Genomic DNA, 25504 nt, shown 5'->3' with positions numbered 1-25504 from the left:
CTGGCTTCTCATATCCTAGGAGCTTCTTTCTATAATCAAGACCTCCTCCGGTTGTGTGTGGTTTCAGAAGGAAGCTTAATTATGAAGAGTTGTTTTAGGATCTCATTTTTGCCTTTTATTCCAATATGTTGACCCAGTAATTTGAATTCCCAATGAAATAATCTAAACAATTTACGGATCCAAGGTTTAGATGTTATTTCTTTCTCCAGTCGTTTGGTGAAAGGTGCTAGTGAATCACGAACTGGCGAAAAAGCACTAATTAGGGAGGCTAACCAATCGATATATAGATAATCAGTAAATTGGATAATCAGCCACTGAGTAAAAGAGAAAAAACAATAGTATTGCTTTAAAAAAGTATGACTCACATGCTGAGTAATAGAAATTAGTTGTGGTGAGTAAAGTAAGCACACAGTAATTAATCTTCAGCCTTATGGTATGTGGCCAAAGGTAATAACTTTCAGCGATGGCGTACTATAATCCTTGGTATTTAGGAATTGAGATAATTAACAGTCGAGAAATTCTAGATGAATGGGGCAATATCTTACTATACACGTGACTGAAGCTTAAGCCTCAGTGGCAAATCCATAATGTAAAATAAATTCAGGTTAATAGTTCTCTTCATTTAGAGCCAGCATTAAACACATTTATTTGGAAAGAGAAGAAGGAAATGCCCCCTTACACACCCCAAACATGTACACAAATATACCCATCTCTGAAGGAGAAAAGACAGTTTAGTATCTACGGCATAAAAGAAAATCCTTGTTTTTGTTGCAAACTTTAGTCATTTCGTTTAAGTCAAAAGCACTTGGTTCAGAGTAATTTTTTTTTGAGTATTGATCAAAGAGTTTGTATTTTGTTTTGTGTGTGTTTGTGTGTCTGTCTGTGTGTGTGTGATTACTTTGATTTAAAAGTACCTGCTACCTTTTAGCAGTCAGAATCCAGGGTTTGTGTTTCTGGCATTTTAAATTAAGAATAGAGTCTTGTCTAAAGCAAAGACCCTAAACTGGCCGGTGACATGATGCTGAGAGATGTGCCATCACAGCCTGAGTCTTCAGAAACAAGTTCCTGCTGCGTTTTCTGTTGAACAAACGAAAAGCCCTGGCATCTTTGAGCCCATTTTCCGCCCTTGCGGTCATCTGTACTGTCGAGTTAGCTGCTGTCCACCTCTCTCCTTGTGGTTTTCCTGACCCGAAAGGTCTGCTACGCTTTATTTCATGTCACACCATTCTGCTTCCCTCCTTTATGTGGCCTGCCTGCCCCTGTGGGCATTTGTGGTGACAACCTGTGACCTCAACTAACATTCTCAATGGAAACTTGTTTGATAATTTCACTAAATTTTTTCCACCAGGGAAACATTAACTCCCACTCAGCCAGCCTTTGCTTGCTCACCTCTCTCTCTCTCACACACACACTCACACACAGTATTAATATATGTGTTACATATATATGGTTAAGAGTATGGACTAGATGTGTGAACCTAGATAAATTATATAGTCCGTCAGTGTCTCCATATTTGTAAGATAAAGATAATTTTATTTTGCTTATATCATAAACTTTTATATAGAACTTTTATATATATAGTTCTAGGCACTATTCTGAGTGTTTTGCATTATCACCTCTCTCTTCATGACAACCCTATGAAGTAGGTACTGTGGTCATTATTGCCCTCTATAGATGAAGAAACTGTGGCTCAAAGGAGTTAGTGATGTGCCCCAGGTCACACCTAGGCCATCTGGTTTCAGAGTCTGTGCCCCGAGCCTCCCTCTTATGCGTGCTGCCTCATAGGACTTTTGTGAGGATTAAATGAAATGCCGTACGCCAGCAGCTTGGCTCGGTGCCTGGCACACCCCCCGGGCTTAATAAAATGTGGTCTGTGTTAAATGAGAATGAGGATAGTGTCATCATCGCCCAGAGAACGTACTAGGGAGAGATCAAGATGATAACTGTGGGCCTGACAGGCTTCTTGCGGCAGCATTTCTGCCCCGCCCCCGCCCAGGCTCTCGGGGTGATGGGGGCACAGGGAAGAGGGAGGGTGTCTCAGGCCAGGCGCCTGCGGTGGACGCATCTGCTTCCTTCACCGCCTGTGCAGCTTTCTGTGTATGTGGGTGAGAACACCCAAGAAGGTGGTGGAGTGACCCTTCAGGCTGGGGCTCAGTGACAGGACCAGATGAGGACCTGGGTTTGCCACAGAGGGAGGGGGTAGAATGAGGATCACCGGCGCCCACCTGTGTATATCGCTGGAGGACTCTGATCATCAGGTGACTTCCTCCATGTCCTGTGGGAACCAACAAGGGCTCAGAAATCACCTCCTCTCTGCTTCTCTGAGATTGCTTCTCATAAAGGAGCAGAGGATGGCATGCATTTGTTTTCCTGAAATACTATGATTGTAGGAGCATTGTTGCTGAAATAGATTGATGCTAACCTTTGTTTCTATTGTCTTGAACAGGGGAGTATTTGGGAAACAAGGTTATCAGTGTCAAGGTAAGAAAACATTTTAAAAACTGTGTTTAATATTGCTCCTATGTTGAAAACTGATTAGACTAAGAGGAGAACAGGATACATTTCATTAATATTGCAATAGATAACTCTGCAGGTCAAAGGAGACCCCTGTAGAATCGTAACTTTTTAGTTGTGGTTCGAATTTTGGCTACATTTTAACCAGCATAGAGGGGACATTTTTATTTCTAAAGCCAAGGTACCTAATAAAGTTTGTTTAAAGTTTTGTCTCTGCGATAACTTGAAAATACTGAAAGGTGATGCCATTTGGTGGGCATTAAATCTTGAAGCTAAATTTTTGTCTTTTACAGTCTTGTTGTTAATAGCGGTGAGAAATGGCATGGTGTTGTCTCTTAACCTAGATAGGGAATAGAAGCTATGATCCCAGTTGCTTTTTGGTTTTTTAATTTAAAAAGTGTGAGAAATGCTCAACGTTAATCTGTTAATGATCTTGTAAGTTATTATGCATTAAATTTATTTTGATTTTCACAATTCTAAGATAAAACCAATTTACTAGTGTTGCAAATGGGAGTGAAAGGAGGCTGTCACTCAGATTTAGGCAGACTGGGTTTGTCTGTCTTTTATTTGGGCCGCCCTTGTTGCTGGCTTGAGCGTCATCACACAGTTTATACACAGGGGACCTGTCTTCTTGATGTGCGCTCGACAGGTGATTGGTAAAATAGCACTACGTGTCCCAGAGTGGTAGCCTCCATCCAGGAAGGAAATCCTGCCTTCTCTTCTGGAGAAGGTGAGGCAGAACATTTATTCCCTTAGAATAGAATAGGACATACTCTTGGATATAATTTTCATTTTAACATGTATGAACAATTCTATTGAGTTCTCAAAGTTAGAAAAACACAGAATATATAATCAATATGACACTAATTGACTTTATGCTATTAATCTCAGCCCCAAATGAGAACATACTATGCTCACAGGTGAGAATCGATGTCACTTTTTGGCACCTGTCCAGCACAGGGATGTGCCCTGTGGTCAACCCTGGTCCCTCTTATGCATAGTGCCAGGATATTTGATGGGCTGATTTTCAGTGGGCCACCTGTTGTTGAAAGAGCAAGAAAGAACATTGGTCAGGAGATATGAAGACACCAATATGTTCATACCTTGTTAAGGGACATAAAATCAAATACCTGGTTTGAGAAGGGTATATACCGTGCTAACACTAATCAGAAGCAAATAGACAAGGCAGACTTCAAAACAAAGATTATTATCAGGGATAAGGAGAGGCATTATTTAATGATAAAGGGGTCAGTTTTTCAAGAAGACCTGATGATCCTTAACATGTAGGCACCTAATGACAGTGCATCAAAATACATAAGACAAAAACTGATAGAACTGCAAGTACGTATAGACAGATCCACTAGTTGGAGACTTCAATATCTCAGTAACTGATAGGTCCAGCAGGCAGAAAGTCTGCAAGGGTATCACAATTTGATCAAATTGACATTTATAGACTACTCCACCTAACAATAGAAGGATATGCATTCTTCTGAAGCTCACAAGGAATATTTATCAAAGTAGACTACATTCTGGCCCGTGAAATAAGCCTTAATGAATTTAAAAGAATAGAAGTCATAAAAAAAAAAAGAAATCATAAAAAGTATCTTTTCAGACCACAGTGGAATTAAACTACACATGAATAACAGAAAGATAGGTGGGAAGCCCCTCAACTATTTAGAGATTAAACAGCACATTTGAAATAGCACACGGGTAAAAGAAGACTCCAGAGAAAGTGATAAATATTTCAGACCAAATGAAAATGAAAATACATTTTATCAAAATTTGTGGGATTCAGGCAAGGCAGTACTCAGAGGAAAATTTATAGCATTGAATGCATATATTAGAAAAGAAGGATCTAAAATCAGTAATCTAAGTTTTCATCTTTAAGGAAACTATAAAAAGGAGAGAAGCTTAAAGTGAGAAGAAGAAAAGAAATAAGATTAAAGCATAAATCAGTAAAATTGAAATTAGGAAAACAATAGAGAAAAATGACCAAATAAAAAGCTGTTCTTTAAAAAGATCGATAAAATTGATAAAGTTCTAGCCAAGCAAATGAAAAAAGCAAACCTCAGATGCTTCAGAATATTAGGTTTTTCTATGTGAGGGATAGTTTTGACATTCCCTCATATAAAAAGACTGATTTTCTGGGAACTTTCAATTTGGTTCTCCTTCAAATTCAGTCTGATGAAAGCTAGATTTGTTTTATTTGCTGACATGTCATCAGTGTTTATGTATTTAATCCTAAAAACCTCCACATGTCTTGAAAGGTCTTAAAAATAACATATATTTTCATACTGCTGCATTGCACTTGCTCATCTGTTAATGGCAAACTGGACTCTGCATTATGTCAGTTATCCAGATGAAAATGGGAAAAAATGTTATTCCGAAGTTCTAAGTATTCAAACGATTGATTGAGTCATTCTGCAAATATTTAATGGGTGCCTGTCTTGTTCAAGGCATCGTGCTGCCTGGGAATTCTGAGGGCATTAGAGGCTACATGTGGAAGGTTTGAAATGCAGGGGCAGGCTAAGGGCTGTAAGAGATCCAAGGAGAGAGAGAGATGGTTTAGTCTAGAAGGGGAGTTAGGGGTAGTATATTTTCATGGAAGAGACATTTCTCAAGTTGTGTCTTATTATAAACTTAAGACGTAGTTAGGCGTTAGGCAAAGAGGATATCCTAGGGATTGAACAGGACATGGTCAGTGTGCAGGGGAGGGTGAAGGCTTGCTCTAGGGAGAGCAACCAATCTAGTTTTTATTGGAACAAAGAGCTCCCATAGAAGAAAGGTAACAGATAAGCTTGGGGTAGCTTCTGGAGGGCCTGAAACCTGGCTGGGAAATTTGAGCTTGACTCATCGGCAGTGAGATGCCATTGAAGGTTTAGATCGTGGGGCAAGAGGACCAGAATTCTACCGTGAGAGGATTCCTGTGGCGGGGGGTGCAGGCAGGAGGAAATCCAGAAAGGATGAAGTAGGCTCAAGACTTGAGTGTGAATAGCTTGGCTGTGAGCAAAGGCGTGAATCAGGGTGATGGTAATGACGGTGGGAAGGATGGGTGCACTGGATTCCGTCGTGGGGGCCAGACACTCAAATCAAGTCACCTTGACATGGTGCAGCCCTTGTTGACTCTACTAGAACTGGCAGACTGTGAGTCTCCGAGGAATGTATAACCTTGCATTTAATCCCCTAGTGTGCACCTGTGTCGTCCATAAGCGCTGCCATCATCTGATTGTTACAGCCTGCACTTGCCAGAACAATATTAACAAAATGGATTCAAAGGTAAGAAGATGGAAGTTTGCTAATTAAGTGCCTGTATGAGCTCATGTCTGCACTTCTCGCTCTCTCTTTTCTTGCTTCATCCCCTTTCCACTTCCCTTCTGCACTCCTTGAAGTGATTGGTGGTATCAGAATTGAACTTTCTCTCCTTTTTATATTTTGCTATTTTTATGTCTGTACTTGCGTAGCCTGACCTGTCCTTGAGTTGATCCCATTAGTGGTCAGCTGGTTACAAGCTCTCAGGATCAGTTTTCCTAATTTGGAGAGCATTTTAGAGGGCTGAAAAGATCCCTGCGTTTGGCATTAAATGACCAGGATTTGAATGCGGAATCCAGCTTCTGCTAGCCAGCTTCTCTGTCAGCCTCAGTCTCAAAATGGGATCCGTATTTCCTTCACGTGCTTTTTGTGAGGCTTCGACAAGATAGCACTGATGTGACAAGTATTTGTTAACTATAAATTGTGCTTCCTCAATAAGGTGACTATTAGCCGCCTCCGGTGTCTTCCAAAATTTCCGGGAGGACGCACTTCTGTATATAAATGCTTGACTGTCATTCTCATCACTCGCATTGCATTCAGCGGGGGTCAGCACCTTCTAAACTGTGCAGCTAGAAAGTGGCTGGACTATTGCTGACAACGAGCAGTGGGTTTACAGGTGCATTGGAGAGTCTGACTTGGAGCTCAGCGGTCACTTATGGTACGCACACAGGGTTGCTCAAGGGCACTTGCAGAGGTTCGAGCCACGGCTTTTATGAGAAAGAGACCAGCAAAGTTTCAAGAGGAGTCCTAATTGCCCCACTCCTTGTCCCATGTGGGTCTGTTGTCACTCCAATGGTGACGTAGACTGTAGCGCATATGCCTAGTCTAATTATTTGCTGGAAACACTTTGTGAGATGAAAGCAGGACCTGAGCACTCAGATTGTAATATGCAGATGGTGGGCACAGCCCAGAAGGGCTGAGTAAGCTGCTAGGATGTCACTTTGCAGTGAATTCCTTCTGTGGCTCTAGGCTCGCCGGGTGCCACCTTCTCCCGCAGACCCCTGACCAACACAATATCAGGAAAAGCCTGCGCTAACAGCAAGTGCATATGGTCTATAAGAGACCTGTTTAATCCTGAAGCTACAGGGGTCTAGGGAATAGACAAGGGTGTGAGGGAGTTGGCGGGGAGAGAAATACAGCCTGAATATAAAAGATGATTAAAAAAAAAAAGGGGGTTTTCATTCCTCTTTATCTCCCAGAATGGTGAATGCTCTCATGTCCACTAGACCCTTTCTTTTTAGTCTCGTTGATTCGCAAAGGTGCTCAGCCTGGTGAGGAAGGCCCGAGCACGGGGAAATGATCTCCCCAGCTCAGGTGTCATGGTAACATGCTGCGTTTGGGGGGCTCCTGTTACAGTTTCTACAAGAGCTGTTGGCAGGCTTCCCAGCTCTTGTCCTCCTGCTGCTCTTTTGTAGATCGCTGAGCAGAGGTTTGGAATCAACATCCCGCACAAGTTCAACGTCCACAACTACAAAGTGCCGACGTTCTGCGATCACTGTGGCTCGCTGCTCTGGGGCATCATGCGCCAAGGACTTCAGTGCAAAAGTGAGCTGCTGGGGTGCTGGGCACCCGCGTCCTGGGAGCACCGCGCTGCAAGCTTTAGGAGTTCTGTAGGCTCAGCTGCTGACCCAGGACCGATGGTTTTAGACACTTTGTAAACTAGGTCTTCGCAGTTCTAGGTGTATGTGTCGCTCGTCAGGCACGTAAGGAGAGCCCCATCCGGTCCAAAGATTTCCTAACTGTAGATCCAGTCGGTTGTTAAATTCAGTGTTCTGTCTAGCCGGCGGTCAGCTGCTTAGTGCTGAGGGCCTGCTAGTTGCTGTGGATTTTCATAGGTATTTGAAAGAGGGAAAAATGGGATTTGGGTCAGAAACAGAAGTTGGTAGGAGGTGAGGTGGCCCAAAGAGAGGCTTCGGTTTTGAGTAAGAACTGGCAGGAGAGTAGGTCTAGTGATGTCATCAGAAATAAGCAGGAATTGAGTCAAAGCCCAACGAGAGCTTCCCCGGGGTCTTCTCGAAGAGATCGATAGGGATTAGAGAGGTAGGCGGGGTGAAGGATGTGTCAGCTTTGGCCATGGACTTACACGTCACTAACTGTGCCCAGTGCAGCCTGAGTTTGGAGCTTTTGCCTTAGCAAAGGGTCTGAGAGTAAGGGGTGATTCCCGTCCTGTTAGGAGCTGGGGAGTTGTTGAGTCATCTCCCACTGGGTGTTGCTGTAACAATCCGGCTGTCACGGGGCACAGTCCCCTGCAGAAATACAGGCGAGTGTCCGCCCGAAGCTTTAGCTAAGTCCTGAGTCACTGGGGGAGGCGGAGTTGATGTCAGAGCAGCTGGACAGCGTCCCGCACTGCCTGCACTTACCAAGCCCACTTCTGCCGACAGAAAGGGACTAGTCCTTGTCTTTAACAAGGGCAAACTCTTTCATCTCTCGAGGACATCATTTCATAATTCTTTTTTCCTAGATACATGAAGTAATTCTTTTTCAACCCAAACAGCACCCAGCTCGTGCATAGCTTTGCTTAGGCTTGATCTTAAGCTGAATGGTCTCCCCTGGGCGTGGGTTTCATCGCAAAAGGCACTTTCTGCTTTTGTAGTCATTGCTGACATGCAGAGCTGTGCCTGGGGCTCCTGCACGTGGTTCTTGTCCCTCGTGGCCTGGGGGTAGCACACAGACAGTGATCCATTTCCAGTGCTTTTTGCTCGTGTTGTCACTGGCACCTTCGAAAGGGCACTGCAGGCCTGTGTGTCTCTGTGCCTGCCTTCCCGAGAGAGGGGGATTTCCCAAGAGGGGCTAATGAAGCTGCAGCCTCAGGGTCCCTCCCTTGCCAGGGTACCTTCCAGAGCTCCCCACTTAACTGGATGTTCTTTTTCTTAAAGAGGACACCCTAAGTTACATACACTCAGGCCCCCCAAACCTGGATCTGGGCATGCTTCCAGAGGTGGGTTGACACTCCAGATACAGGAATTTGTTGCCTGCGGTCCCTAGTTTTGCCTCCCGTCAGCAGGGCCCATGCAAAGAAACTGCGTCAGAACTTCCTGCTGATTGAACTTGGGTCCCTTCAGCATCCCAAGTCCGTTTCCTATGTACCGGGAACGTAGCTTGCTTCTCTCTCCTCTTCCAACTGTCGTTGATTTTGACCTTTAAAAAACTTGCTCTTCTCCCCCATGAAGTAGTTAGAACCACAGGCTGCAAGGCCTGAGAACCTCAGCCCCACAGGATGCTGTGCCCTGGGCTGCGAGGGCTCCCCGACCACAACAATACTCAGAAAGAGAGCTTCACTTAGAGGTGTTTCTCTCAGACACGCCATTTCCATCCTGTTTGAACAGCGATCTCTACGTGGCGTTTAGATTGCTACCTTTTATTGAGTGATACAAGGAAAAGCATAAAGTCAGTTGGCATGATTCCTTGTTAGTTAATTGACTGAAATGTCACCGTGATGAACGTTTTGATTTCTATATTGAATCACGCTGTTCAATCGGCAATGACTATTACACATGATTTAGGTGGATGTCTTTCATCAAGTCACAGTGAAAAAAGTGGATTTGAAATATATTATTCGTCAGTATGCCAGGCTTTCTGCTGCTGCATAAAGCAGCAATGGGAGAAATGTCAGGGTTTGTTTTGAGTGCAAGTTCAGTTTAATGAGAGGATGGCATTGTTCAGCCTGGATCATTCCCCTGTCATAATCTTTCAGGATACTAACGTTCTTTTTTGCAGCACATGTTGACTCCTTCCTGAACGTGGATTCCCTTCTCTTCCCCTCTCCAGTCTGTAAGATGAATGTCCACATCCGATGTCAGGCGAACGTGGCCCCGAACTGTGGGGTAAATGCAGTGGAGCTCGCCAAGACCCTGGCCGGGATGGGCCTCCAGCCTGGAAATATTTCTCCAACCTCGGTGAGACTTGGCTTTTTTCGATGTATCGTAATTTAGAAGTTGTTCAGATGTGGTGAGTCCGAATGAGTGCATGAGGCATAATCGAAGTTCCTAATCTCAGCAAACACAATAAACGGACTTATTGTATTTTTAAAGAGCATTTTGTTCCACAAAAAGGATTCTTTTTACAATTATATGACAAGAAAAAATAAGCATGCACATATAGCAGGAAGCAGAAGGAGGATTTTTTTTTTTTTTTTTTTTTTGATTAGCTTCCTGTCAGTGTGGTGTGGTGAAGCTCTGGAATCCAGGGCCCTGGGTTACCCTCTTTGCTGGGGCCCCGGCAGTAGAGTTGACCAGCAGCTACGGGCCTCAGCTTCCTCCTCTCTAAAGGGGTTGAACTTGAAGATGTCTGAGATTCTCCCCAGCTCTGAAGTCTCACTGTTCTACAGTTTTTGTTTATGGATTGTGAATTTATCTCTCAAGTTCAGCAACAAAGAGGAGTTCCTTCCTCTCAGTTCCTGGGAGTGGGTGGAGTTGTCCATTGCTTTGGGCGTGTTTTGTCTCTCGGCCTCCCCGAGTGACCTCCGCTCGCTCTTGACCATTAGAGCCTCAGCCACTTCCCAGGCCCACGTCCTATGGCTGCCTTCCTGGCTGGGGCTGCAGAGAGCTGGGAAAGAGCCCTGGCTCCTATTGTGGCTTGTGAAAGGTGTAGCTTGATAACCGGTTTAGGAAACTTCTAGACTTAAATATCTCTGGGTACTTAGGAAGGGATGCGCAATCACTGTCAAGTTCTTGGTTATCCAGAAAATGTCTGTACTCATCACCCCATTTTCTTATTACTGGTAGATTAGGGACTTGGACTGAAATTGTATTCCTTTATTTAAGGGAAGCATCAGCAAAGTCTAATGTCTAGACTATGGACAGACAGGCAGGATGCTAGTACCAGGAGGGGGATTTCTTTCTTTTTTTTTTTTTTTAAAGTTTTTATTTATTATTTATTTGACAGAGAGAGACAGCCAGCGAGAGAGGGAACACAAGCAGGGGGAGTGGGAGAGGAAGAAGCAGGCTCCCAGTGGAGGGGCCTGATGCGGGGCTCGATCCCGTAACACCGGGATCACGCCCTGAGCCGAAGGCAGACGCTTAAAGACTGCGCCACCCAGGCGCCCCAGGAGGGGGATTTCTAATGCATGGGACAGCTGTTCCCGAAGGGCATGGATTAAGGATTTCAGCCTGCACCAGGGCTCCTAAAGTGTCATGGGAATAAGATAGACCATGTGGCACAAGCTCTAGAATGTACATTGCCACTTGTCAATTGTCACTTGAACCAAGGATCTTTAATGTTATGGTATTTAAAAGTGGCAAAACCAAAATTACCTGTGTTTTGACGCCACAACATGAAAAAGAATCTTAAGTCTATCAAAAGAGAAGAATGGGTTTAAAAAAAAAAAAAAAGTTTGAGAAATTCTGGCTTAGAGTTTTCTAGCACGACCAGAGGAAGTATTTAAGTGGAGGAAGTGAGATTCAAGCTAGGAAAGTTTTTCTATCTTTGAAATATTTGTGATCAGAGATCCGGGGGAAGAAACTACTAAAAACAACTGGATTTTTTTTCTTTTTTTTTTTTTTTTAAGATTTTATTTATTTATTTGACAGAGAGAGAGAGACAGACAGCCAGCGAGAGAGGGAACACAACCAGGGGGAGTGGGAGAGGAAGAAGCAGGCTCCCAGCGGAGGAGCCTGATGCGGGGCTCAATCCCATAACGCAGGGACCACGCCCTGAACCGAAGGCAGACGCTTAACGACTGAGCCACCCAGGCGCCCCAACAACTGGATTTTTAAAGATGATCCGTTTTATATCTATAATCACTGTTTTATTGGGTTAAGTCAAAGCCTTGTAGCTTCAAGCAATTGCACAGTGGTTGTTTATCAAAAACATTACTTAGAAGTTGTTCCAGATAAGCTGGGGTTTTTCAGCTAAATAGGTCAGGAGCTTCCGAACATTAGACTTTTGACCTGTCGTCTAGCGGTAGCTCGTCTTATAGATGTCCCAAGGTGTACATCTGCAAGTCATCTCCGTTAGGGAGCTCCCTCGCTGTGGCAGGGCTTGGACCAGTGGGATGGGGCTGGTTTACCCACAGAGGACCTCCTTCCAGTTCACTATGGAGAGACTGGAGCCCTCCTTGTGCTGGTGGTCAATCTTTCTAGAGAGCCACTTGACTATGTATCAGAAGTCTTCAAGATTTACGGGCACCTGGGTGGCTCAGTCATTAAGCGTCTGCCTTCGGCTCAGGGCGTGATTCCGGCGTTATGGGATCATCGAGCCCTGCATAGAGCTCCCTGCTCAGCAGGAAGCCTGCTTCTCCCTCTCCCACTCCCCCTGCTTGTGTTCCCTCTCTCGCTGGCTGTCTCTCTCTCTGTCAAATAAATCTTTAAAAAAAAAAACAAAGTCTTCAAGATTTATATTTTGGCCCAAAAGATTGCATTTCCAGAAAGTGATCATAAGAAAATAGATGATGCCCGTGATCATGTTGATGACAGCAGCTCAGTTCATGTGTATTGACTGTGCCAGGCACCGATCTAAGTGCTTTATGTGCTTTTATTCATTCCTCATAATAATTTGTGCGGCAGGTGCTATAACCTCCTCTTTGTTAGAAGAAACTGAGGCACAGAGACGATGGGTAGGTAACTTGCCCAAAGTTCCAGGATTAGGTTACTGAGCTGTGATTTGGACCCAGGCAGCTTGCTTGAGAGCCTAGATTCTTAATCGCCCTGCTTTGGAGATTTGCCTGCAGGGATGTTCATGATGGTATTATTTAAACTGGCAAAAAAAAAAAAAAAAAAAAAGGAGATAACCTATGCTTCCAATAGCAGGGGAATTAATGAATAAACTGTGATATACCCATAAAACAGAATATTGGACACCCCTTAAAACTCATGTTCTTGAAGGATATCAAAAATACACATGAAATGCGTTGAATAAAAATGTGTGTTATGAAACCACAATTTTATTATATCTTTAAAAATCAAGTGTAAAGATAGATATATGTGTATGTGTAACAGGTTTTATTTTTTATTTTTTGAAGGGGGTGCTGATAAGATTAGATGTATTTAAATTTTAATCCTTCATACATTCTTTCATTATTCTAGCTTTTAATATTAATTTTTATTTCTCTTATATAATTTTAAATAATGCGTAATAAATATTGCTTCGTTCACATCCTGGTATGGATTCCTTGAGCAAATGTGAAACCGGCTCTTTGAACGAAGTGGACACCAGGTGGCGCTCTTGGAAACCGACCGTCCTGTGGAAATCCACCGCAAGCCACTGGAGGGACCAGACTAAGGCGTTTGTGTTTCATACACTCCCATTTGAGTTCAAACTGAAACTCTCGGTGGCTTAGATATATTTTAAAGTGATTATTTTCCCAAATACAGTAAGCACAGATCAGGAGCTGCTACTGAGGTAGTTTTGAAGGGCAGAGCTTGATCACATGTCAAGCTGAATTGATCTTTCCCCATATGCTGTGTTGAGAGTTGAGGCAGCAAATAAGGTCGTCTCCATCCACAAATGCTTCACGCCCGTGCTGCGTCCTCTGACTCCATGTTTTCCTACTCTTCTTTGCAGAAGCTCGTTTCCAGGTCAACTCTAAGACGACAGGGAAGGGAAAACACCAAAGAAGGAAATGGGATCGGGGTTAATTCTTCCAGCCGGCTTGGTATCGACAACTTCGAGTTCATCCGAGTGTTGGGGAAGGGGAGCTTCGGGAAGGTGAGGCTTGGCTTCTGAGGTGTCTGGCTTACAGTAAGCATGCTACGTGGATGTTTTCTGAGTGTGTGCATACATATTTATGGTCACACCTCCCAAGTGCCAGGCCCATTCTGCCCCACGTGTTCCCACACCCTGAGAATCTCCAGAGTTCTCCCTTCTCCTGCTTTGCCATAGGTGATGCTTGCAAGAATAAAAGAGACGGGAGACCTCTATGCCGTGAAGGTGCTGAAGAAGGATGTGATCTTGCAGGATGACGATGTGGAGTGCACAATGACGGAAAAAAGGGTCCTGTCCTTGGCTCGCGATCACCCCTTCCTCACACAGTTGTTCTGCTGCTTTCAAACACCCGTAAGTAGGACTCACATTCACCGCCTCAATGGCTTCCTTTCTTAAAGCGACGGGACAATAAGGTGTTGAAGATTTCACAAAGAAGTGCATCAGACTTTGAGGGATGAACTCTCACTGTAGGGCCATAGGGAGGTACCGGTAACTTCTGATGACCTCTGGGAGAAAGCTGAAACCAGTGAACTAACCGCTTACTGTCATGTTGTCCCAGAGAAGGATCATCTCAAGGGTTGAAAAGGTCTTCGTATGTAAGTCTCCTCTAGCAGAGTGAAAGGTATAGAAGTCTAAGAACAGAGTAAATGTCATGGGCTGCTAATCTTGGTGACTTTGACCTTGGCTCTACCCCTAAATGCTGAGCTAGTTATGACCTGGGCACGAAAGTTCAGATCAGGATAGGTCCAGAGAGAGAAACTTCATTTGTCAAGTCTCAAGGCATTGCTCCTCACCGTAATCAGGGGCCCTTTGTTTGATTTCTGCGAACCGATCCTGGGATTCAAGTCTGTCTACGCTATCATGGTGTGCAGTTAGGAATACTTTTGGCCGCAGTTAATGGAATACCCAACCAAGAGTCCTTTGTGATAAACAGAAAGGATGAATTTAGCTCATTAGTACAACCCCTTTTTTTCTTGAAGTCTGGCAGTGACAATGTTAGGGTTGGGTTAGTCATCCAGTGACATGGGGCATCTCTTCCCCATGGGGTCTCAAGTTATTTGCCACAGTCCTCTCAACATCACACCTCGTGTGATGGCATCCAGAGCTGGAAGCACGAGGGCAGAGGCGCAAGGGCCTTGTGGGCCACTCTTCTTTTAGCAAAGAGAGAAATCTTTCTAGACTTGAGTCACCTGCTCACTCTTAGCTGCAAAGGATGCTAGAAGAACATATATCTGGCCAAGATAAGCAGGTTACCCTGGTTGGCTCCCACCAACCTTGACTCATCCCCTGGGGCATGGCACTCTGCGGTCTCTTTAGCATTGGGCTTGGAACTCGGCCTCTGTCTTCAATGAAGAGGAGAGATGGCTTCTGAGAAGGCACCCAGAGATATTTCAGAACCTTCTTGCAGTCAAAAGGCATTTTGGGAGAGAGAACCCAGAACACGTACCTTGTCTCTGCTAGCGTCAGGGCTGTGGAAAGTGTGTGTGTGTGTGGGGGGGGGGGCGGAATAGGGACATCCCAGCCGTACCGGGGATCCTGCAGTCCATTTCTAGGGAAAGTGACAGCTACGCTCAGACCAGAAGGGTGAGTTAAAATAATGAGGCAAAGAGAATGAAGGTAAACGTGCCATCTAGGTGTAATGGTTAGTGAGAGCAAGAGGTGTGAAGACCACTCAGCACGCTTGAAGTGTGGGGGTTGGGGAGGGGCATGGAGAGAACAACAGATGGGGCAGAGGTGACCTGGGCCCGGCTGGGAAGGGCCTCTGTAGGCTCTGTTAAGGGCCTTAGATTTTAGTCCTAAGAGCAAACGGAAGAAGTTTAAGTGGAGGAATGACATTTCAGATTCTATTTTTTAACTATAAAAAAAGCTAACTTTCTGCGATGGGTAATGGGAGCATCCTCCAATTATCCGTATCCTTTCTCTGAAAGGAACAGCTATTACTAATTTCATGTGCTGCCTTTCAGAGAGGCTTTTGCGCATGAAAGCATACACAACACAGACTCGCATCTAGATAGATAGACAGATATTTTAAAACACAAATGGTAGCATACCTTGCCTACCGTTCTACACCTTACTCTTTTAATGTAACATATATCTTGGAAATTGTGTCATATTTGTACATATCTAGCTGCCTCATTTTTAAAAACAGGTGCAAAGTCTTCTATTTTAAGACCGTGGCATTATTTATTTAGCTCGTTTCCTGTTGTTACGTATTTAGGTTGTACCTAGTCTTTTATTCCCATCAGTGTTGCATTGAGTCCCCTTGCACTTTTAGTTTTACATATCGTTCTATTATTCTATCTGACGCACAACTAGAAGTGGTATCGCTTGGCCAGTGGTGTGTGCTTGAGAATTGTGACTGACTCCAATCAGCCTTCTTCCCCACAGCAGTAAAAGATGGCTAACATTTTATCACCCTATATACCAGGCACTGTTCTAAGTGTCTATGAGCATTGTCTCCCTAAATCCTTCGAGTAGCCCCGTGAAGTTAGCACCACTCACATTTTCCAGTTAAAGGAGACTGAGGCCCAAATAAATTTAACTTCCAAGAGTCCAAACCCCAGGCAGTCTGACTGCAGAGCCCAGGCTCTTCTCTCTTGCTCGCCGTATTTCTTTTTTTTTTTTTTTTAAAGATTTTATTTATTTATTTGACAGAGACAGAGACAGCCAACGAGAGAGGAAACACAAGCAGGGGGAGTGGGAGAGGAAGAAGCAGGCTCATAGAGGAGGAGCCTGATGTGGGGCTCGATCCCATAATGCCGGGATCACGCCCTGAGCCGAAGGCAGACGCTTAACCGCTGTGCCACCCAGGCGCCCCTTGCCGTATTTCTGGATTCACATTTCCAGGCCATATGTGAGGCCTCTTTCCCCCTCATGCCATGCAATCTATCATGGTGATGATCAGACAGATTTAAAACATGGTTTCTTCAGAGTTCTCATTGGCATTCCTCTGATTGTATGAGGCTGAGCGTTCACAGATGTTCCCAGAAGGCTGGGAGCTGGGAGATGGGAGAATGTACTAGAGACATGCACTCCCATGCTGTGCGAGCATATTGGAAGGAGCTGGGGCATCAGCTAACAGCTTCATAGGTCCTGGTTGTCCCTGCACTCCTTCCTCCTTCCCCTCCTAGTCTGGACTCCAGGGGGCCACACCCTCCTCACCTCATGGTCTGTGGTTCAGTCCAACAGCCCTGGAGCCCACGCGGCCCCTGCTGCCTTGCCTGATTTCGGGCTGCCCATCTCTGCGGTCCAGGGCTCCTTTGGAGCTCTACTTGTGCTCATCCTCCCCACTTCCTGGAGAACCCTTGAAATTCTATTTCCTGTGCTGTGTTCTGCCTGCAAAAACCCCTCCCTCACCCTCACCTCTCTCATCCAGCTGTTGCGTCAGAGGGGAATGCAGTGACAGTCGGGCTTGAAAACACCCTTGTCAAGAAGGACGGTACCATGGGTTGGTACCAGTTGTCTGCCTGCATTTCAAGCTTGAGCCTTGGGCCCATACCATGAATCAAGACAGCCAGACAGGGTTACTCTCGGATCATCTGTCTGGGGCCTGGGCCAAAGAATGGATGGTTTTCTATGACATTAAGTTAGATAATTTTTACTGGCTGATAACCTTTGAATCAGACAGTTGACAGGCAATTAGTGAACTTAGTCTGGTTGTGCAGTGTCTGTTGTTTCCAGGTACTCTAATGAACAAATAAGGAAGTGTCTCACACTGAACACCAGAGGACTCGTACCTGCAAAAGGAAATGCCCATGATTCTATAGAACAATCTGAGGTCTCAACACAATTAGATTGTGTTATGGTAGAGTAGAACAAGAAATGAACCTGGAACAGATTGGGATCCCAATGAAAATAGCATAAACAGTGCAGAATTTTCTAGAAAAATATATTATACAATAAAGCAAATTATTGGTGGCCACACACAATGTCCACAGCGTTCCCCAGGTGTTAAGCACTGGCAGTCTTTTCCCTAGTGGTAGTTTCATGTGTGGCCACAAGGTGGCAGTGGTTACTGCAAGGTGATTTTATTTTTTCCACCAGAGATAGGACCTGACACTGGGAGTTAGAATTTGTGTTTTGCAGTAGATGTCTCCAAAGCAAAGGGTAAAAGGAATGTTCTCCTGTCTTAAGTCTAGATGGTAAAGTAGAGGGAACCAACCTAAAGAATCAAGTGGATTTTTCTCCTGCTGAGCTAGAGATATACAATTTTCATTTTGCTATAGTTTATACCTTCTCTCCAGTTTGCAAGGTCTCAGACTCCATAATATGCACGGCATTTATTTGCCAGACATCTGTCCATCTGTCAGAAATCCCCAGTGGCTATCCCCATTTGCTGTTGAAAAACTAACTATACAGAACAGAAAATGTTAGTTGCTACGTTACAGCAGATATATTACTTTGGAGCTACTCAGTTTGGCGGCCACGGCCTCTAAAATGAGCCACTAATCCGTGTGTTATGCTGAACTGTTAAGGCCAGCATTTAGAAGTGAGCCGAGGTGAGGTATTAGGGTCACACCCAGCTCTCTGCAAAGTATCATCTCATTATAGAAGCCCTTAGAGAATGGTTATTCCTCTTACATCCAGCCCTGTGGAATGAGTGTCTCTGGGGCCCAGAGACAGGCAGTGGGTAACTTGCAGAGGGTCGCCTGGACTGCAAGTGGGGGAGACAAGGTTCATCTTTGGGTCAGGCTGACCCCGGAGCCGGCTCTGTGCCCTGACCTGTCAGTGCACATGTCACTGACTCATCATCTGCTTCAGCACCTCCTGTCTGCCTCGGCTCCCCTCCAACCTGCTGCTATGGAAGCAGCATTGCCCTTGGATGTGGAAGACCCGAGTTCTTCCAGCTTTGTTTTTCTTGGAGTGGCTCGACCCCACCTTAAAAATTCTTTTGAGCTTTAAAGTTCTCATGGTTAACATGAAAGCAGGAGCATAGTGAGGACCAGAGGAGAGAGTGCAGAAATGCTCTGTACACGTGCAGCACTATTCACACATAAGACTCGCTGCTGTGATGACTGCCTCCTTCTTTACACCAAAGAAAAATGTCCTGGGGCTTCCCAGGGCCAGCACAGACCCCACATAGAGGGTAGAGTAAATACCCCAAAAGTAGGAATTTTGGAGCCACTCTTGTTCTTGGCAAACACAAAAAAATAAATTTCGAATTAGTAGATAATTTATCAAGCTTGCTTCATAGGATTATGAGCTCAGAAATTATTGCCTCCAATTCTTTCATGAGAATGCATGTTACTTGCAAATATGTAATTAAATTGCCATCCTCAAACCTTCGCCGTAGTGAAATGATCAGGTGTCAGACACTGTCCTAAGCATCTACCGTGTATTATTTGCTCCTTGCACTTCTTACAACAGCCCTATGGGACAGGTGCAATTATTATCTTCATTTTGCCAAGTGATAAAGTACCGGGGAGTTAAGTCACTTGCTTAAAATCTGATATAGTAAATGATGGAACTAGAAAGTTAGAGCCCGGGAAATAATGCAGAATTTATGACGATTAGTGGCGTGTATCCGTATCAGGTTCTGTTCGAGATGGTGAACGGGCAAACTAGGTCCTCCAAAAAGGGCCTGTGGGGAAAGTACACCAAATAACTGCCAGGGACGGCTCGAAGGTAGTGACATGAAGGATGTTTTTTCTTCTTTGTTCTATTTGCTGATTTTGGTCGAGGGACTCTATTTCTTTAACAGTGGGGATGGGGAGGGGTGAGGCATTACTAAGCCAGGGTGGAGGAGGGGGGTCCCTGTTGGGGTTCAGGCTAGTGAACACTGCCTTCCCCGCTCTTCTTTCCTCTTCATCAGTGGCCCTTGTGGCAGCCGCTGAGCCTCCTGGCATTTGCAGCCTGAATCCAGGCCTCCCTCACCCCCGCCCCCAGCTCCCAGGGGCTGTCCACTGGCTCTCCTCCTGGAGCCTCAGCTGAGTGTGGAGGGAGGGAAGAACAAAGAGGGGGCAGTAGCAGGAGGGGGAGTGGCAAAGTAAATACTGGTCAGATGCCTTAGTCTTTGTTCAGAGACCCAGTTTATTGAAGGAAAATTTCCATTTGGAAGATGCTGTGTGCCTGGTGCCCAGGAGCTGCCTGTCATGCGCAGGACCCGGGCCCAGGTCAGAGACACAAGTCATGCGGAGCCTCTCTTTTTTGGGAACGCTGCCGTTTGTGTTTGCAATCTGCTGTGTTCAGGTGGGCCACAGAACGCACGCTCCCTTCCTCGACAGGGACAGAAGGCCAGCGCTCTGGATTGCTACCCCCACCCATCCTCACCTGTCCGGCTTTCCTCAGGACACCTTGCTGCTAGTGCCCCTCGGTTCTCACAGGAACGCAGCCTTCCAGAAGAAACCGCTCCTCAAATATTGGTCAACAAAGCAGAAATCCTCCTTCCCAAGGTTAAGGTGTCCAGTAATCTTGCACACTAAACGCTGTCCACTTACACAACTGCTAACCGTGATTTCAGTATATTTGAGTTGTGCGTTAAGTATGTTCTGAAAATCACCTGGCAACATGAGTATGCAGGGATGTTACTCTCTATTTTCTCCGTTGCTGTTATGGGAAATATTAGCAAAGGAGTGTGTGTGTGTGTGTGTGTGTGCGTGTATGTGAGAGACAGACAGATGAGATAACAAGTCATGTGGCTCTGGAATGAATCTTTCAGAATTTTATCAGGCAGGCGACTACACTGCCACCTCCAGTGTCAGAACTCTGAGTTCTACTTCTGGCTTAACTCATAGCCCCTTTGTTTTTAGGAAGGTCTTGCATTTGATTTTTTTCCATCTAAGTTCCTCCATCTGGATCTGTGTTTTTCTCTCATGGACCTGTGGGTCCTGAGAGTGACCCTGCAGTTAGCTTCATGCACGTGGTGGGTGGGAGGCTGCAGCCTGCCCCACAGCTCTGCCCACTCCCCCACCCGCAGCACTGCGCAGCCACCTGTGGCCCCCTGCAGCCCTGCACAGCCCCCCGAGTCCCCTGGCTGAAAATCAGTGAAGTGTGCCCCTTCAAAATAGAGGCGGAAAAAAAATGTTAAAGTACAGCGTTCTGCTTGTCCTTAAACACAGGCCCATGGGCCCCTCAGCCATGAAGCGGGGTGTCCAGCAGCTTCGAACATGCCTTCTGGAGGTCCCAGCCCCCGGCCAGTACCTTCTCTCCCACCCCCTTTCAGGCAGTGGGTACTTGGCAGCGGTCACCAGCCTCTTTGTGTGCAGAGCTCCTGCCAGAGACTGGTCTAGAGGACGAGAAGGCACACTCGGCCCCTGGAGTGGTGTTACCCGTGGTGTTCGGAACTAGGGGATGAAACCCTGTGACAGTGGTTAGGTGAGGAGAGGGAAAAGTGCAGCCAAAAAAGCTAGAAAGAACAAGGGTCTGAAGAGGCCTCTGTTAATGCCTTCAGAGAGCTGGTGGATTCTTAGGGCCCGAGTGGTATCCGCCTGGTGGAAGGGATGAGTGAAGAGGAATGGTGGCTGCTGTTTGTTGAGACCTTAGCGTGTGTTCTAGGCGCTTATATCCGTTACTGGTGCCTATACGGCTGTGCGTGTTGGCATTGCATGAACATCTATGCAATGAGTTATTCAATACCCAAGACAATCCAGGGTGATATAGATACTATTCTCCTCATTTTAAAGATCTGGAAACTGAGAGGTCCAAAGAGGTTAAATAACTTGTCCCAGATCACACAGCAAGCAAGCGTCAGACCATGGATTCTTCACCAGGTCATCTAGCTTAGTGATCTATGCCATGATCTTTAAAATACCTCATATAGAAATGTCTTCTCCCTGGAATATGTGCCGAGAATAGTGTCATTAGGCAGGAATAAAGACAGTTTTTTACATTATCTAGTTTTGCGGCCTTTTATGAAACACCAAAGGATATTTCCTCTTATCTGTTTAGAACTAGGTTTCCTCGTTTCCCTGAGCAATGCCTGCCACAAATACTATTTGGTCTGTTTATGGGTCATTTGTTATAGTTTGCCTTTGGCTTAGATCAAAATAGAACATGAGCCAGAACATGGTGTTTCCCAGTTGGGCATGTTCCCAACTTATTAATAGTGTTCCATCTGGTGACAAAATGCACATAGACCATCTCTAGGGTCTGGATTTCTTTTTGGGGGGGGGGGTCATTTGGGACCTTTGCATCTGTCCTCTTGGGCTTTCTGTGGCTAAGCAGAGCCATGTAAATGAGTGGGAAATAGGAGAAGCTGGAGTTCCTGCTGTTCCTTTGGCTCTCCCTGATTGGGTAGGACTGCCCAGAGACCTGGTGTGACGGAGAGCTTTGAAAGAGTTGGAATGCTTTTCAATTTGAGGTTGTTCAGTTGTAACTGGCCTTGTTGTCACTGGCCATTGTCAACACTAATGATCTGGAGATCATGGAGACCTGCCACCTCCATGTTTGGTAAGATGGGGCATGGACTGTGTGTCATTTCCCCAGATGTATCCAAGACTGGCCCTGGTCAGAATTGGCCCCGTGCTTTCCGAGTGCTGTCAGAGCTTTCTGGTGGTAAGTGCTTTGTTAGGGTTTTCCCTGACCGTGAGGGGAAGCTGCCAGACTATAGACGCTCCGGCCTCACCAAGGCGCTGTGTTGGAGCATAGGGCTTGAAGTGCCCGGGCTGGCTCCTGGGAGGAGAAGGCAACAGGCCTTTCACCAAATAGTTCAGTGAAAATCTATCAGTTCATGATCGCTCTGAGTGCTGGCAAGAGAAACAGTCCTTTTAATCCTCGGTCTTTGTTGGGAAGAGAGGATTAGTACACATGGAATAGCAGGATATGGGAGGTAGTGTGGTGTGAACACGGTCGTTATGCCACGAGAGGAGAGGTAGTTAAAAATGAACACTGAGGTCTGGAGGAAATCGTCCTCGTGTGCCAGTCTTTCCTCAGACACGTAACCAGAATGGCTACAGGGCTAACCCACTAGCGTCTGAGCTTTAAGCAACGCCAAGCGGCAACCTCCAGGTGTTTCCCTGGGCAGGTGGGCTGACTCCTGCCAGGACTGACTGGCACGTGCAGGCCGGGGCCTCAAGCTCCACCTGTGAGTGGCTGCAGGGAGTCCACCCCACCCTGACCACAGAGTGGTGCAGTGTGAAACCCGACTGCTCTGGGTGGAAACCATCGACGGTAATATAGTCTAGGTTTGCAGCCCTTGAGTTCTCTGTCATTACCTCATCGCTGGTAAGTGCCCAGCTGCGTCCATCTTTTCTAAGCCCAGGAACTACCTACCCAGGGCCTCTCGTGACTGATCAGCCTCGCCTGCCAGTGTGATCTCAGCCCACCTGGCAGTCTGCAGAGTCGCTGCCGGAAGGCGAGGTGAGGAGGTGTTTACTCATTCAACACGTGTGCACCGAGTGTCCTCAAGGTTTGGGACTCTGCTAGAAGCCCCAAGGGGGAGGTGCACAGCAGGGAACAAACCCGGGCAGGGACACCCTCGGGGAGCTGCTGTTCTCCTGCAGCATCCATGGGCCCGACCAGGCCATTTGTGACGCCCAGTCGGCTGGTGCCCCTTCGGTGTGTGGGTCACAGAAGCAGTTCTGGGATTTCCATACGGGATAGGCTCAGAGCAGCCGTGGGCTTCAAAGACAGTCTAGGGGACTTGTCTTTTGAGTCTAGTTGGCACACCCCTCGCTTCATTAGCATCAGGTGTACAACGTAGCGGTTCAACAAGTTTCTGCATTATACTCTGCTCACTGCAAGGGTGGCTGCGGGTGTTGGCGGAAGGACATTGGTGCAGCCACTGTGGAAAACAGCATGGACGTTCCGCATAGGAATGCCACATGATCCAGTAAGTCCACTATGGGGCATTTAGCCAAAAAAAAAGAAGACACGAATTTGAAAGGACATATGCGCCCCCGTGTTGATGACAGCGTTCTTTACAGCCAGATAGGGCGCTTGTCTTGAAGCTGCATTTGCATTTGAAGCACACCCCTGTTTTTACTTGGGTGCAGTGAGTGGAGGACCTGGTGAGGATTACTGGGGGGAGGGGTGGCTTAACCTGTCAGCACTGCCTCTGCGTGGCCGTGGGTCCCGTAGCACTACTGGGCTTGGGGGTCCAAAGCACGAGGCACGATAGGAAGGGCAGCAGCCCAGCCTGCTTCCTTGCTCCCCTCTGCCGTGGTGCAATCATCCTCATCCCACTGGGTAAACTGGTCTCTCCGAGGACAGCCCGGGCGTGGGGCTGCTGAGACACCAGCTCCCCCACGTTAACCCCGTGCTTTCAAGACTGACTCTGCTCAAGGGCAGGGGCCTTCTGTGGTCAGCTGATACCTTGGCCGGTCTCACCAGCAGACCCTCCCCTCTCTGCTGGAGGGCTTTGGCATGCTCTTGTCTTCCCTTCAGGCCACCCAGGGAGTTCCTGTTTCCTTTCTGTGTGAGGCATCCAACTTGTAGTTTCTTTGTCCTGCGAAAGAGCCTGCTGTGTATCTCCCTCCAGCTCACTCCTGCCCACTCCTTGAGGATGGCCTCTAATGATTTACTGCTTAGCTGTTATGAAGGGAGCCTTGGAACTTTTCCCAGAGTCTCTTAATTCCATTCTCATGGCGTATGAGATTTCAACATTAAAATGATGTAATATATAATTCCCAACCAAAATAAAGGAGGAAAGTCGGTCCTGCAAAATTCCTCCCCTCTTCCGGATACATGTTGTTCCCTTCCTGGGCCGTACCATGGGAAGCTCCTCCATCTGCTTCCTTGTGCGTCCTGTCACCCCCTCACTCCCAGGGAGCCCTGAGCTGTGATCAGCTTGTGAAGTGGGGACTGGCCCACGTCCACAGTCCACAACAAGCCCAGACCACCAAGGTCTGTCGACCAGTGGGTGAAAGGGAGTTCAAGGTGTGTCCGATGTCATCAACAGGTCAGGGACAGATATGGCAGAGCTGACCTAGAGATGGGTCAAAGCTTCTCGTCCGGAAGCCTATGGAATTGAGAGACTGCTCCTTAACTCCATCTGTCCCTTTGTACTTGGGCTTCAGAACCGATCTGAAAGCAGGAAGCTCCCTTCCACCTGGCTCAGAACTTTATCCCCACTACTTTGACCTTTGCCAACAGGTCACATAGTTTGAACAACTGAATGCCTGCTGCATTTTCAACCTTTCCAGTAAAAAATATTCACTTATTTGCATAATGTCATTTGCCCATTGCTAACACTTGGTGCAGAGTAATCCTTTCTACTGGGGGGCTGTCCTACACACTGTGGGATCAGCGGCATCCCTGACTCTCCATGTAAGTAGCACGTCCCTAGCTGTAACAACCAAAAATGTCTCTGGACATTACCAATGTCCCCTGGGAGGAGGAGGCTCTGCTTGGTTGAAAACCACTGCCTTGTATGAATGTCAGGTGGTCTGTTCTAGATCTAAGAAGTTAAGTGGACTAAAAGATCACTTGACTTTTTACAGGGGCCAAAGCAAAGTGTGTCAAATCTTCCTTGTAAGATTAAGTATTACTATTTTTCTTTTTTTTCCCGGAGTTTGTAGACCAGCAAAGTTCCTGTTTGGGGGCTTGTACCGGTTATCAGAGGCTGCCCTGTGGCCTTTGCTCAGGCTAGGGCCCCGGGCTGGGAGGAGGCCGTGGAGGCACACGGCGTCTGTTGGGCGGGAGCCAGGGTTCGCGCCCGGCCAGCAGCTCTGAACGGCAAAGCCTGCTGCGATAAGACAGACGTATCGGAGCCTGGGGGCGGCTGGGGAGCCAAAGACGAGCTCAGTGAGCATATATCTATAAGGGGTTATGTTTAAAAGCAAAAGGTTGAAATAGCACAGCTTCTCTTGTTTTGGCATTTAATGATTATGCTTCTCTCCTACCATCAAGGTGTGGAATCAGTCACTTTTTATGAAAATCGTCTCCACCCAGAGAGAGGTGCCAGCCTATCTGTGAGTCAGATTCCCATCCCATGTGTGATGCATCTGACTGGATTTTACAAACAGAGATAATCAAAGCTTTAAGAAACATTTCTCAACCAGCCTAGAAAAATGTGCTAGCAGCAACATGAGTGTGCTTTGGGGGAAGCGCGCTTGCTATTTTCTTTTATTTGTTTTCCATACATGGGAATGCTACTTCAGCT

The 25504-nt window shown here is 46.3% G+C and overlaps 1 protein-coding gene across 2 annotated transcripts in view; it reads left to right on the top strand.

The window, feature by feature from the left end:
* Positions 1-25504, top strand: part of PRKCH (protein kinase C eta) — a 220806-nt gene that overhangs the window by 117155 nt on the left and 78147 nt on the right. Inside the window, exons 4-9 of one of the 2 annotated variants that reach the window (XM_008701186.2) lie at positions 2447-2481; positions 5702-5790; positions 7239-7368; positions 9541-9719; positions 13324-13467; positions 13642-13815. In XM_008701186.2, coding sequence (XP_008699408.2) covers positions 2447-2481; positions 5702-5790; positions 7239-7368; positions 9541-9719; positions 13324-13467; positions 13642-13815 — 751 coding nt within the window. The remainder of the gene's footprint in view (positions 1-2446; positions 2482-5701; positions 5791-7238; positions 7369-9540; positions 9720-13323; positions 13468-13641; positions 13816-25504) is intronic. The other variant, XM_008701195.2, reaches the window with a different exon arrangement.

The sequence above is a fragment of the Ursus maritimus genome, unplaced genomic scaffold, assembly GCF_017311325.1.
Source record: "Ursus maritimus isolate PB19 unplaced genomic scaffold, ASM1731132v1 scaffold_25, whole genome shotgun sequence".
Classification (NCBI taxonomy): Eukaryota; Metazoa; Chordata; class Mammalia; order Carnivora; family Ursidae; genus Ursus; species Ursus maritimus.
This window is presented reverse-complemented; position numbering and strand designations above follow the sequence as displayed.